General features: G+C 64.0%; 2 protein-coding genes across 4 annotated transcripts; one reads left to right on the forward strand and one right to left on the reverse strand.

The window, feature by feature from the left end:
- Nucleotides 1-789: 789 nt before the first annotated feature.
- STK16 (serine/threonine kinase 16) lies at nt 790-6,569 on the forward strand. Of its 3 annotated transcripts, none has more exons than XM_030580593.1 (7): nt 790-892; nt 2,456-2,675; nt 3,542-3,675; nt 3,954-4,074; nt 4,288-4,383; nt 4,492-4,613; nt 4,708-6,569. In XM_030580593.1, the coding sequence occupies exons 1-7, from the start codon at nt 807-809 to the stop codon at nt 4,844-4,846; spliced, it is 918 nt and encodes a 305-aa protein (XP_030436453.1). In that variant the 5' UTR covers nt 790-806; the 3' UTR covers nt 4,847-6,569. The 3 variants fall into 3 exon arrangements, with proteins under 3 accessions (XP_030436453.1, XP_030436454.1, XP_030436455.1); XM_030580594.1 differs by having other exon boundaries at nt 2,456-2,564; XM_030580595.1 differs by lacking the exon at nt 790-892 and adding an exon at nt 983-1,000.
- LOC115659867 (tubulin alpha-4A chain) lies at nt 6,517-12,059 on the reverse strand. The gene is made up of 4 exons (XM_030580592.1): nt 11,962-12,059; nt 8,620-8,842; nt 7,897-8,045; nt 6,517-7,570 (listed from the first exon to the last, which is right to left on the reverse strand). Exons 1-4 carry the CDS (start codon nt 11,962-11,964, stop codon nt 6,596-6,598), a joined length of 1,350 nt encoding a protein of 449 aa, XP_030436452.1. The 5' UTR covers nt 11,965-12,059; the 3' UTR covers nt 6,517-6,595.
- Nucleotides 12,060-13,441: the final 1,382 nt, after the last annotated feature.

Genomic DNA, 13,441 nt, shown 5'->3' on the forward strand with positions numbered 1-13,441 from the left:
CCCCACAACCCAGCCCCGCCCCCTCTGGACCCCGCCCCTTCTTCTCTCCCGCACCCTCCCCTCCCCCACAGCCCAGCCCCGCCCCCTCTGGACCCCGCCCCTTCTTCTCTCCCGCACACCTCCCTCCCCCACAACCAGCCCGCCCCCTCTGGACCCCGCCCCCTTCTCCTCTCCTGCAGCCTCCCCTCCCCCACAGCCCAGCCCCGCCCCCTCTGGACCCACGCCCTTATCCCTCCCGCAGCCTCCCCTCCCCCACAGCCCAGCCCGGCCCCTCTGGACCCCGCCCCTTCTCCTCTCCTGCAGCCTCCCCTCCCCCACAGCCCAGCCCCGCCCCCTCTGGACCCCGCCCCTTCTTCTCTCCCGCACCCTCCCCTCCCCCACAGCCCAGCCCCGCCCCTCTGGACCCCGCCCCTTCTCCTCTCCTGCAGCCTCCCCTCCCCCACAACCCAGCCCCGCCCCCTCTGGACCCCGCCCCTTCTCCTCTCCCGCACCCTCCCCTCCCCCACAGCCCAGCCCCGCCCCCTCTGGGCCCCGCCCCCTATCCTCTTCTGCACCCTCCCCTCCCCCACAGCCAAGCCCCGCCCCTCTCCTTCGCCCCTCCCCTCGACCCCGCCCCTTCTCCTCTCCTGCACCCTCCCCTCCCCCACAGCCCAGCCCCGCCCCTCCCAGGCCGGTAGCTGGCCGCTGGCGCAGGGTGATGACGTAACGGAAGTTCCGGCCGTGAAGGGGCGGGGCTTGAGGGTCATGACTTCCCGGCCTGGTCCGGCCCCGCCCAGCCGCCGCCAGCGCCGGGCCCGGGACGGGTCATGGGCCACGCGCTCTGCGCCTGCGCGCGGGGCAGCCTGAGCATCGAGGGGCAGCGCTACCTGCTGCTGCAGCGCCTGGGGGAGGGGTGAGCGCGGGGGTCCGGGCCGGTTCCTGAGACCCCCCACCGCCCAGATGGGGAAACTGAGGCAGGAAGGTGCTGCGGCTGGGCACCGAGCAGGCGCCTGGGGGAGGGGTGAGCGCGGGGGGGCCGGGCCGGTTCCTGAGACCCCCCGCACCTGGCTGGTGCTGCCTGCGGGGGGGGCTGGCTGGTGTCATTCCCCATCCCCCACCGCCCAGATGGGGAAACTGAGGCAGGAAGGTGCCGCAGTTGGGCGCTGAGCAGGGACTGGTGGCCGCATGTTCTGTGTTGGGGCCCCCCCCTGATTGTCCTGGGGCCTGGTGTGTCTCTGGGAAGGGGGGTCCCCCCATGCTCCTCAGTGGAAACCCTCCCTGGGCCAGGCTGACCTGCCCGGCTCCCAGCCCAGGGGTAGGGGAGGCCCCAGCTGCTCCTGCCTGCAGGGCTGGGAGCCCACGGTCCAGTCACCACGTTGAGTGGGGCCGGGTCCAGCCCGGCAGGACAGGAGCCGCTGCGGCTCGCCTGTGCCTGAACCCGGCCCCTGTGCTGCGCGTGTGTGGGGCACTGGGCATGAGGGGAGGCTGCCCACGGTAGGCGGCATGGAGCTGGGCGGGGTCCCTTGGCCATGAGGCCAGGGAGTGGATGGCAGAGGAGGGGGTTAGAGCAGTGAGTGATGTGCCCACCTGCTGTGGGGAAGGGGCCTGGTTATCTCTAGCATGTCGCCCCCTCCCTCAGCAGCACCCGGGAGTGGCACAGGGACCCCTGGAGATAACGTCAGAACGTCCAGATTGGGTCAGACCAAGGGTCCATCCAGCCCAGCGTCCTGTCTGCCGACAGTGGCCAGTGCCAGGTGCCCCAGAGGGAATGAACAGAACAGGGAATCATCAAGTGATCCACCCCCTGTCGCCCATTCCCAGCTTCTGGCACACAGAGGCTGGGACACCATCCCTGCCCAGCCTGGCTAATTGCCATTGATGGACCTGTCCTCCAGGAACTCCTCTAGCTCTTCTCTAGCCCTGTTCTAGTCTTGGCCTTCACAACATCCCCTGGCAAAGGCTGTTGTATGATGAAATATTTCCTTTTGTTTGTTTTAAACCTGCTGCCCTGTAATTACATTGGTGGCCCCTAGTTCTTGTGTTATGGGAAGGGCAAATAACTCTTCCCTATTCACGCTTTCCACACCAGTCATGCTTGTATAGGCCTCAATCATATGCCCCCTTAGTCGTCTCTTTTCCAAGCTGAACAGTCCCAGTCTTATCAATCTCTCCTCATACGGCAGCTGTTCCACACCCCTAATTATTTTTGTTGCCCTTTTCTGAACCTTTTCCAATTCCAATCTCTCTTTTTTGAGATGGGGCGACCACATCTGCATGCAGTATTCCAGGTGTGGGTGTACCATGGATTTATGTAGAGACAACATGATATTTTCTGGGATTATGTTTCCTCCATTACTTTGCATTTACCAACATTGAATTTCATCTGCTATTTTGATGATGTCTGTGGCCCCCTGCCCTAGGGTGGTGGGAGCCCAAGGAGTTGCTCCTGCCCCACTCATGTGTGTCTGCCTCTTAGGGGCTTCAGCTACGTGGACTTGGTGGAGAGGCTGCAGGACGGCCGTTTCTACGCCCTGAAGCGCATCCTGTGCCATGACAAGGAGGACCGCCGGGAAGCACTGCACGAGGTGGAAATGCACGGCCTCTTCGAGCACCCCAACATCCTGCGGCTCGAGGCCCACTGCATGGTGGAGAAGGGGCCCAAGCATGAGGCCTGGCTGCTGCTGCCCTTTCTAAGGGTGAGGCCACCCCATCTCGCAGGGGTGCCCATCCCCATCCCCTGGGGCTGGATTCCTGCTGTCCATAGGCTGCCCCAGGGGCACCGTGCCTGGCGCCAGTGCCAGGCTCTGTTTGTAGCCAAGGGGTCAGATTGCAGCTGGCCTTGGGGCCCAATGCATGCTGGGAGTGGTAGTCTTTGTGGACCAGCACTCTAGGCCAATGGCAAAGGGAGTGGGGGAGACAGCCTGTCGCTCTGTTGGGGAGGAGTGGGGTGGTTACTGTCCCTCCAGGCAGCTGTTACTCCAGCCCTGCCCTGCCCGCCTGGCTCAGAGCCACCTCTGGGAGGGACTGCACTGGACCCAACACAGCAGGGGCCAGGAGCTGGGGACTGGAACTGCTCAGTCAGCCGAGTCCTGGCTCCGGCAGGGCCTGGGCCCACCAGCTGCAGAGGAAGGTGTACAGCTCCCAGATGGCCACAACAGAGATGTTGAGTTGGGGCAAATAGCCTTTAGAAAGGGGCCAGTACTGTCCAGACACCCCTCCAGCCCCTGTGGAGTCTGGCAGAGCCCTGGGCCCCACTGGTCTCTTACGGCAGCGAGTTCCATGAATGACTGGTGTCTGTGGGCAGCATCACTGGTGCTGCTGATGGGACGAGGCCCGGGGCTTCGAGCAGCTGCTTGCTGAGAGAGACAGGCTGGGGCAGGATGCTGTAGTTTGTCACTCTCCAGCGCTGCTCCCGCTCCCCCACTGTCACCAGCCTGAGAAATCTTGGGAGCTGGTGCGGGAAGCCCTTTGCGGGGCAGCACCAGCAGGCTAGGCAGCGCTGTGTGGGCCCCCTTGGCCAGCGCCTGCTTTCCCACTAACCAGCTGCCTGTTTGCTCACCAGAGAGGGACCCTGTGGAGCGAGGTGGAAGCTCTGCGAGACAAAGGCACCTTCCTGCCTGAGGAGCGGATTGTCCCCATTCTCCTTGGCATCTGCCGGGGGCTGGAGGCTATTCATGCCAAGGGCTATGCACACAGGTGAGCCCAGCCAGGGGCTAGTGCCTTTGGCCACCAGTCTGGCCCCCTTGTGAAGGCAGGAGCACTTGCAGTGGGTGACTGAGCACAAGATCCTCACATGCAGAACTGGAGTGCCAGCACTGGACTGCTGCGGGGTGTGTGTGTGTGGGGCTTGGGGGGGCTGGGTCAGAGTGGGGCACCAGCCTGGGGGGGGTGGGGTTGGGAGCCAGTAGACCTGCTGAGGAGGCTCCCTGCCCCTCAGAAGCTGAAGGGAACTTGCCGGCTCTTGGACCCCACAGAGACCTGAAGCCCACCAACGTGCTGCTGGACGATGAGGAGCAGCCTGTGCTGATGGACCTGGGCTCCATGAACCAGGCCTGCATCGAGGTCAAGGGCTCCCGGGAGGCCATGGCTTTGCAGGTACAAGGCTCCCTGCCTGGTGTTCTGGGCCCCTCCCTGTGGGAGGGCAGGGATCAGCTGGTGGAGTCTGAGAGGTCCAGGAACACACTGCTCACCAGCTGGGGCTCTCCAGCCTCACTCCTGGGGCTGAGGCCCCATCTAACCCAGCCCCTCCCCAGCCTGGCTCAGTCTGTGTGGTCCTGCTGGCCTCACCCTGTGCTCGGCCCTTCCTAGGACTGGGCGGCCCAGCGCTGCACCATCTCCTACCGGGCACCAGAGCTCTTCACCGTGGAGAGAGACTGCGTCATTGATGAGCGAACAGACATCTGGGTAAGGAACCACTCGGTGTACCCCTTCCCCTCTCCTCCCCCACCAGTGCCAGCCCCCTCCTCCATATACTGGCTTGGTAGGGCTCAGGCCGTGACTGGCCTGCTTCAGTCCCTAGGCTGTGTGCTGTACTGCATGATGTTTGGTGAGGGCCCCTATGACCTCATCTTCCAGAAAGGTGACAGCGTGGCTCTGGCAGTGCAGAACCAGCTCCACGTGCCCGCCAGCGGAAGGTGAGGAACAGGCACTGATGCCTGCCTGGGTGGGAAGGGGGGGCCTGCTCTGTGCTCACCCCTCTGCCTCACAGATCTGCTGTGCCTCTTGCAGGTATTCTGCTGCCCTGGAGCACCTGCTCTCCTCCATGATGGCAGTGAACCCTCAGGATCGACCCCACATCTCCTACATACTTGACCAGCTGGAGGGGCTGCAGGCAGCACCAAGTGGCCAGGACACCACCCGGATCTGAGCCCTGCCCAGCTCTGTACCCCCAGGGACTGGTGTGTAGAGTGTGTGTGGGGGGGCTGCTGCCCCACCCTAGGGACAGGGTCACAGAACTGCTTTTAAAACAGAATTTTAGGTGAAAAGCAAACCCAGCCCTGTGGTGCTAAGTCCTGCCTGCAGTGCCAGGCTGGCACATGCCCTACTCCTAGGAATTCAGCCAGGACATATGCCCTGAGCAGGAGGGTACCCAGGACCAGCCACTTGCCAGAGGGCCATGTGGCTGGGGAGGGGAAGATGGTACCAGCACTTCCCCTTCCCTAGGGCCCTGGGCTGCCTCCTTGGCCATGGAGCAAGCTGGGCTCTGCTCAGCACCAGCTCAGGCCTAGCCTTCCCTCTCCCTCAGGGCTGCTGCTGCCTCCTCCTGCTGGAAGGGAGGAGGGGCCCAGCCTGCACCCCCCCGGGCATTGTCTGTTCAGTAAAGTGTGTGCAGAGAACATGGCCTGGCTCTGTGGGATTCCTGTGGTGCTCAGGCAGCTATGGGAGCAGAGAGGAGAACGGGACCATATGGAATTGGTGACGGGTGTAGAGTAAGCCTGTCTGGCTGCAACTCCAGCCTGGTGGGGCTTTCCTGCTGGGCTAAGGCTGCCACTGCCATCAGGGCAGGGATGAAGCAGCCTCTGGGCAGTACAGTAGTCACTCACACACACACACACCCCCCCGGTCTGGCTGAGAGCCCTCCCCTGGCATCCTGGGCACCAGGGACAAGCAGCCTCCCATGGTTCTGGGTGCGAGTGCTGCTGGGAGCCCAGCTCTGGCTGCTGGGGCTTGGCCAGCAGAGGGCAGCACTGGGAGCAGGGCCATGCTGGGCTGGGGCCAGAGCACAAATCAATGATCAATCACAAACCCCCTTCCTGGGCCAGGCCCAGCTGTTCCAGCCCAGGCTGCCCCCTCCCCTATGGGCTGTGGGGGAAGCCAGCACCCAGGGGCTGGCACCATGTGGGGCCTTGGGAGCAGAGGCAGAGCCTGGCCCCAGGAGGGGAACAGGGCACAAGGAGTGTGGCCCAGCCAGCTCACCTTCCCCCACCATGTGAGACAGGGCCCCCTTCCAGTCCTACAGCTGCTGAGCCAAGGGCCCTCCCAAGCCAGGCCTGGGGGAGGGGCAGAAAGTAGCAACCCTCTGGAGCCAAACATGCCCCCTTCTCCCATGTAGCTCCTGGTAGCCCAGCCCAGAGGCTGCTCCCTGAAAGCCCAGGCACAGACAGGGGAGCCTGTCACAATGATGCTTCCTATCACTAAGGAGACCTGGCCCTGCCATGCTGGCTGCTTTGTGCAGGGAGGGGAGCAGCCCTGGCAGGCCCTTGCCCTCAGTGGGCCACAGCCCCCAGTACCTGGAGTTGGGTCCACCCCTCCTCCAGTGAGAGCTGGATTGATCCCTGAGCCACACCAGGCACCTGGTCAGGCCTCGGGCTTGGCAGCCACCACTCACCCACAGCCCAGCTGGGGGCCCGGTATCTGGTTTGGGGCCATCAGCAGGGCAGGTTGCTTGCTGCTGTTGTGCTGCCCAGGATGTCTTATGACCCCATTCCCAGCCACAACCCAGCCTGGCCTCCACGGCTGTAAAGAGCCACTCAGAGCCACTGCAGACCTGGGACACTCACAGCCCTGCACCTGGCAAGAAACAGCCACAGCCTTGGGTTTGGGTTTGAGACCAAGGAGACAGTTTATTGTTTAAAGGATTTTGCAATTAACACATGAAAGTCCTTCAGCTAGTGCCTCAGTACTCCTCTCCCTCCTCTTCATCCTCATAGGAGTCCAGGCCCACCTCCTCGTAATCCTTCTCCAGGGCAGCCATGTCCTCCCGGGCCTCGGAGAACTCCCCCTCCTCCATGCCCTCTCCCACGTACCAGTGCACAAAGGCTCGCTTGGCATACATCAGGTCAAACTTGTGGTCCAGCCGAGCCCAGGCCTCGGCAATGGCTGTGGTGTTGCTCAGCATGCACACGGCCCGCTGCACCTTGGCCAGGTCGCCACCAGGAACAGCAGTTGGCGGCTGGTAGTTGATGCCAACCTTGAAGCCAGTTGGGCACCAGTCTACGAACTGGATGCTGCGCTTGGTTTTGATGGCAGCAATAGCAGCATTGACGTCTTTGGGTACCACGTCACCGCGGTACAAAAGGCAGCAGGCCATGTATTTGCCATGGCGGGGGTCACACTTCACCATCTGGTTGGCTGGCTCAAAGCAGGAGTTTGTGATCTCAGCCACCGAGAGCTGCTCATGATAGGCCTTCTCTGCCGAGATGACGGGGGCGTAGGTGGCCAGCGGGAAGTGGATACGGGGGTAGGGCACCAGGTTGGTCTGGAACTCAGTCAGATCCACATTGAGGGCACCATCGAATCGGAGGGAGGCGGTGATGGAGGACACGATTTGGCTAATAAGGCGGTTCAGGTTGGTGTAGGTGGGGCGCTCGATGTCCAGGTTCCTGCGGCAGATGTCATAGATGGCCTCGTTGTCTACCATGAAGGCACAGTCCGAGTGCTCCAGGGTGGTGTGGGTGGTCAGGATGGAGTTGTAGGGCTCCACCACTGCGGTGGAGACCTGAGGAGCTGGGTAGATAGCGAACTCCAGCTTGGACTTCTTGCCATAGTCAACGGAGAGACGCTCCATCAGCAGGGAGGTGAATCCTGAGCCGGTGCCGCCCCCGAAGCTGTGGAAGACCAGGAAGCCCTGGAGCCCTGTGCACTGGTCGGCCTGCGGGGAAAACAAAGATCAGAGCTCATTAGAGTACTAGCCAATCCAGGCTGCAGCGCATGGCCAAGGATTGAGGCAGAGATCCAGCTGAGGGAGTGGACTGCCAGCCGCCCAACCCACAGGAAGGGAAAGCCCCTGTCAGACATCCCCGCCCCCTGTGAGGAGGGAGCCCTCCAGCTCCCAGACCCCTTACCAAGTGCAGCTCTCAAGAGCCCATGTAGCCATGTTTTGTTGGCCTGGCAGTGAGAAGCTGGAGCCCTCAGCAGCTCCTTGGCTGGGCAGAGCACAGCGCCGCCCCCCCCCCCCCCCCCCGACAGGCTGCATACCAGCTTCCGGATCCTGTCCAGCACTTGGTCAATGATCTCCTTGCCAATGGTGTAGTGCCCACGGGCATAGTTATTGGCAGCATCTTCCTTGCCGGTGATGAGCTGCTCCGGGTGGAAGAGCTGGCGGTAGATGCCGGTCCGAATCTCATCTGGAGAGAGACAGGAGGAGGCGGGGGACAGGACTCTCAACCGGTGGTGCACACACTTTTCCAGTCTGTACCCCACCCTGGCCCAAGCAGCAGGGTTGCTGCTCACGCCCTCTGAATGTTCCTGTGTGCACCCCACTGACGTCAGCAGAGGGGGGTGCGCTGAGCTGGCCTGCTAGGCACCAGGGATGGCTGTCCTCCACCCAACAGGAAGGCCCAGGGCAGCCTGCCAGATGGACTCTCTCAGGAAGCCAGCAGGGCACAGCATTGCACCGACACCAGGGAGTGGTACCCACTGCCCCGAGGGAGTTCAGCCTAGCTCAGCAGTGCCAGGGTGTTGCAGGAGTGTCTCTCTGGGCCCCAAGCCTGTGTCATGGAGAACATCTCGTCCTCCTGCCACTCCCCTGCAGCAGGGAGGCCAGGCAAGTGCTGCCCAGCCGGCAGGAGTGGGCAAAGCCACACTAGCCAGCTGCTGTGCATGGTAGTCCAGGAGGCAGACATGGCTCTAGCCGGGGGCTAAATCCTTCACTAGCAACCAGGGTGCGCCCCCCCCCAACATGCTGGCGTCTGCGCTCACCGATCACAGTGGGTTCTAGGTCCACGAAGATCGCCCTGGGGACGTGCTTCCCTGCGCCCGTCTCACAGAAGAAGGTGGTAAAGGAGTCATCCCCTCCCCCGATGGTCTTCTCGCTGGGCATCTGCCCGTCCGGCTGGATGCCGTGCTCCAGGCAGTACAGCTCCCAGCAGGTGTTGCCCATCTGGACGCCGGCCTGGCCGACATGGACTGAGATACATTCACGCTGCAGAGAGAGAAGAGCCATTGAGGTGCCTCTCCAGGCCAGTGAACCTAGAGCCCCACACCAGCGTTGGTGATGTGGGGCCCAGAGCTCCCCCACACTTCTGGGGGAGTCACAGCAACCAGTCTCCATTCAGTGAGGGCTCCAGACAGCCCAGGACTTTGTGCCTGCTGGTCAGCACAGCTGGAGAAGAGACCAGTCCCTCTACCAGCTCCCCCTGCCCGGCCAGCACCAAAGCCCAGGATTCTTAAACAAATTCCATTTCACTTGGGGGGCGGGGAGAGAACGGGCTGCTCACTCTGCGCAGCCACTGACCCTGCTGCCCAGCACTGCAGAGGAAGACGCTGCAGGCTGCGAATGGCTGCCACCCTGCAGCTCTGCAGACTGCAGGTGTGGGGGAGGAGCACAGCAGCGCCTCCTCACGCAGACACACACACAGCAGGCCCGTCCTAGATCTAGCAGCAGTCAGATGTGAGGATTGTGTCTGCCACACCCTGCCGATAGAACGGGAGAAGGTGCCGCAGAGTATTGTGGGAGCGCCCTGCCACAGGGACTGTGCTAGGCACTTGCCCCCTTCGGAGCCACGGGCAGGCATCGAGCAAGTACCAGGGCAGGAGCAGGGGAGGAATAGCAGCCCATGGAGGGGGAGTGACTCACCCAAGGCCACACAGCACCTCAGTGGCAGAGCTAGGATCGCCCTCCCAGGTGCTGCCCAGCCCCCTCGCTGGGAGAGGACTGCAGCAGCCCCTGGCAGCTTACTGCTGCCTGGAGCCCCCAGGGTCAGGTCAGAGGCTTGGCTGTCCCTGGGGCGAGATCTGGGCCTGCAGAGCCCAGCCGCTGGCTGCAGCAAGAGGGGAGGAGCAGGGCTCCAGCGTCAGGCAGGTGCTGAGCTGACAAGCACATACCTAATGCATGAGCTCCAGTCCCACCCTCGCTGCTCCCAGCCAGCCTGGGCACGCACCATTCCCAATCCCACGGGAACCCAGCAGTGGGCAGGGCTGCAGGTCAGGACTGAGGGGCCTCAGCAGAGCTGTGGCAAGGGCAGGAAGGCTGCCTAGTACCCACCAGTGCTGTAATGGGCAATAAGGCCCTTCTGCCCAGCAGCACAGAGCTGTGCCCCCCAGAGGGGGGACAGAGGCAGCGGGCTCAGCTGTGCCCACAACAGCACAGGGGCTGTTTGCACGGAGCCAGCTGTATTGAGTGGGCGCTGGTGGCAGGGGGACAGCCCTGCTGCACAGCTTGTGGACACTGCCTTGCTCCCCCCAAACTGGGGGGGATGCAGAATCCCCTTTCCTGAACACTCCTCTCCCCCTCAGGCTCCTGCCCCATAGCAGCTCTGAGCCCCAGGCCTGCAGGGCCAGAGAGACCTTGGGTCACTCAGCCCCTCTCCCCCCCAAGCAAGGGAGCCAGCTGTAGCAGCCATGGAGCTCCCAGGAAGGGCCCCCCCAAGCAGGCTCCAGCCCTCAGGAGCAGCAGGGGAGCCCTAGCAGGTCTGGGATGGGAGCCTGGATTCCTGCAGAGCCAGAGGCCCAAGCCAGCGAGGCCCCTCTGCATCTGCCCCAAACTCAAGTTGGGTATGGGGAAGCCACGAAGAGGAAGCACCCAGATCTATGCAGCTGCCACCTCACAGCAGCAGCACCCCCCCCCCCCGCCATGGTTTCCTCAGTGCAAAGCTGCATTTCCCCTTCTCTGATTGCAGCCTGAGGAGGGCTCTGCTGTACCCGTCACCCACCGGGTCCCCCCCAGGGTGGCAGTGCCAGAGCACTCGATGGACCTGGACCTACACCAACCTCAGCCTCCAGTCAGCCTCAGAGCCCGGCCCAGCTGGTCCCAGGACCTGTCTCTGCCACGGGGTGACAGCTCTCGGGGAGGGTAGGGGGGAAGAATCGCACTGGAAGTGCAGCAAAGAGTCTATAAGGTGCCACGGGATTCTTTGCTGCACTTCCAGATCCAGACTAACACGGCTCCCCCTCTGGGGCTGTGGGTCAGGACCGAGGGACATCAGCGGAGCAGGTGCCGCCTCCCCAGCTCCCAGCCTGTTCAGGCCGCCCCCGGCCCGCCCCGCCCCGCCCCGCGGAAGTCACAGCTCCCTTGCGCAGCAGAAGTTTGAACACACACAGACCAACCAGAATTGTGAAACCACCTGCCCCACCTCCGGCCTCGCCCAGCGCCCCCGCCAGCCGCACTGAGGAGCAGGGCCCCCCTTCCCCAGGCTCCGATCCCCCGTGCCCCGGCAGCGAGGAGCCCCGGCCGGGGTGCATGGCGCTGGGGCGGCCGGGGTGCGTAGCCGCCCTCACGCTGCCGGCCCCCCGAGGGCTCCCCGCATGGCCGAGCTAAGGGGGCAGGGGTGGGGCGCACGCAGCCCAGGAGCGCAGCCCGGCCAGCCCCCAGCCCGAGCGCACGGACGGCAGGACCCGCTGCTGGGAGATGGGGCAGGAAGCGGAGTCTCCGCGGAAGGTGCCAGGCGCAGGCCGCGGCCTCGCCACGAGGCGGGGAAACCGGCTCAGCCACTGGACGGGCAGCAGGGCCCTTCCCCAAGGCACTGGGGGGTGGGGGTCCGCGACCCCCCCCCCCGGCTGCGATTACCTAGTTTGGACAGGAGCCCGGCCGAGCTATTTCCAGGAGAGCCCCCGGCTTATTAATACCCCCCCCCGCCCCCCGCAGCACCCTCGTGTGCTGCCCGGGTCGGGCCGGGCGCCAGTGCCGCCCCGGGTGCAGCTGCCCCTGCCCGTCTGGAGGAGCAAGCGCGGCCCGGCGGGGGGTGCCCAGGAGCCCGGCCGGAGGCCCCCCCCGCAGACGGGGCTGCCTCACTGCGCTGGCGCCAGCCTCCGCCCAGGGCCCCCCCGACCCAGCGCTGCCCCGCGGAGAGGAGGCGCGGGAGGGGCCAGGGGTCTGCCCCCCCCGGCTCCCCGAGCAGCTCAGCCCCCCCGCGGGGCAGCCCCGGGAGAGGGGCCCGCTGCGGACCGCACCTGCCGCCCCGCCCCGGCCCGGCCCCGGGAGAGGGGCCCGCTGCGGACCGCACCTGCCGCCGGCCGGGAGCGCACAGGGCAGAGGCGCCTAGTCCCCCAGAGGATGCGGGGGCCCCCCCGGGCGCCCTGGGCCCCCCCGGGGCCCGCACTCACCATGACGCAGCAGCGGCCGGAGTCTCACGTGAGTCTGCGCGACGAGGTCTCGGTGAGAAGCTTCGCCTGCTGCAGCACTGGCGCACCGGCCTTATATACCGGCGGGGGGGGGGGGGCCTGCGACACGCCCACGGGCGGGATGACGAGTATGACCACGCCCCCACTTCCAGTTTTGCACAGGGGCGTAGTTTGCTTTTATAGCGGGGGGCGTCGTAACACACTGCACCACCAAAGGGCCACCCTGAGATTACGCCCCCCAAGCCCATGGTGTTACACTCCCCCCATGGCATTACTTCCCCCCCAGGCAAGCCCATGGTGTTACCCTCCCCCCATGGCATTACTTCCCCCCCAGGCAAGCCCATGGTGTTACCCTCCCCCCATGGCATTACTTCCCCCCCAGGCAAGCCCATGGTGTTACACCGCCCCCCATGGCATTACTTCCCCCCCCCAGCAAGCCCATGGTGTTACCCTCCCCCCATGGCATTACCCCCACAGGCAAGCTGATGGTGTTACCCTCCCCCCATGGCATTACCCCCACAGGCAAGCTGATGGTGTTACCCTCCCCCCATGGCATTACCCCCCCCCCGGGCAAGCCCATGGTGTTACCCTCCCCCCCATGGCATTACCCCCCCAGGCAAGCCCATGGTGTTACCCTCCTCCCCTGTCCCCCCCCCCCCCAGGACAGGGGGAATGTACTTCAATGTAGCAAAACCAGGGGATCTATGGGGAGCCCCTTCCACGCTGGCTCCAGGCTGGCTCCAGGGAGGAGCCCACTGCAGTCACCTGCGTCCTTGGGGAGCAGTGCTACAGGCCCCAGCGTGCATGGCTGCCGTGTGCTCCCTGCAGAGGGCTGCATGGCCTGCCATGATAGGTACCGCATTTCCCCGGGCCCTGGCTCCGTGGGAAAGCTACCCCCGCCTTCGGGCAGCCTCTGTTTCTGTTGTCATATGTCTTAGAAATATCTGGAGTGTGAATCCTGGTCTCCTAGTCCCAGGAGGTCTCTCGGGAAGGGAGCTGATGCTCTCACCCCTCCCTGACAGTGGTGGATTAACACACGGGCCCACAGGGCCTGTGCCTGTGCCCAGGGGCCCCAGACAATTTGGGGGCCTCAGAGTGTCGGGGGGCCCAAATATTCTTTGTGCCCAGGGTGCCAATAAATCCTAATCCGCCTCTGTTCACTGAAAGTGTGGAGTACTCTGCCTTCAACAGAGGGAACTTTGCTGGGGATTTGAGTAAAATGCAGGTTAACAACGCCAAAGAGAACACAGAGCGAAGAGCTGCGACGTTTCACTTACCCCTCGCCCACCTAACCAGGATCACTGCTTCGGCATCCGGGATGCCACAAACCTTCCCGTTCTGCCCACAAAGCCTCCCAGGAAAACCAGGTGAGACAAGACCTGAATTGCCAAAGGAAACACAAACAGAGAAAACACTTTAGAAGCAAAGAAGAATTTTCCAGGGCTCTGAAGATCAGAGAGAA

The sequence above is a fragment of the Gopherus evgoodei genome, chromosome 11 (assembly GCF_007399415.2).
Source record: "Gopherus evgoodei ecotype Sinaloan lineage chromosome 11, rGopEvg1_v1.p, whole genome shotgun sequence".
In the NCBI taxonomy this organism is placed as follows: Eukaryota; Metazoa; Chordata; order Testudines; family Testudinidae; genus Gopherus; species Gopherus evgoodei.

What these genes read in the sequence shown, in the direction of transcription:
- STK16 (XM_030580593.1), top strand. Translation starts at nt 807, where the DNA reads ATGGGCCACGCGCTCTGCGCCTGCGCGCGGGGCAGCCTGAGCATCGAG. An exon ending in CTGCAGCGCCTGGGGGAGGG is followed by an intron (nt 893 to 2,455) that starts GTGAGCGCGGGG and finishes TCTGCCTCTTAG; the next exon opens with GGGCTTCAGCTACGTGGACT. An exon ending in ATGAGCGAACAGACATCTGG is followed by an intron (nt 4,384 to 4,491) that starts GTAAGGAACCAC and finishes GGCCTGCTTCAG; the next exon opens with TCCCTAGGCTGTGTGCTGTA.
- LOC115659867 (XM_030580592.1), bottom strand. An exon ending in CCTAGAACCCACTGTGATCG is followed by an intron (nt 8,046 to 8,619) that starts GTGAGCGCAGAC and finishes GTCTCTCTCCAG; the next exon opens with ATGAGATTCGGACCGGCATC. An exon ending in TGGACAGGATCCGGAAGCTG is followed by an intron (nt 7,571 to 7,896) that starts GTATGCAGCCTG and finishes TTTTCCCCGCAG; the next exon opens with GCCGACCAGTGCACAGGGCT.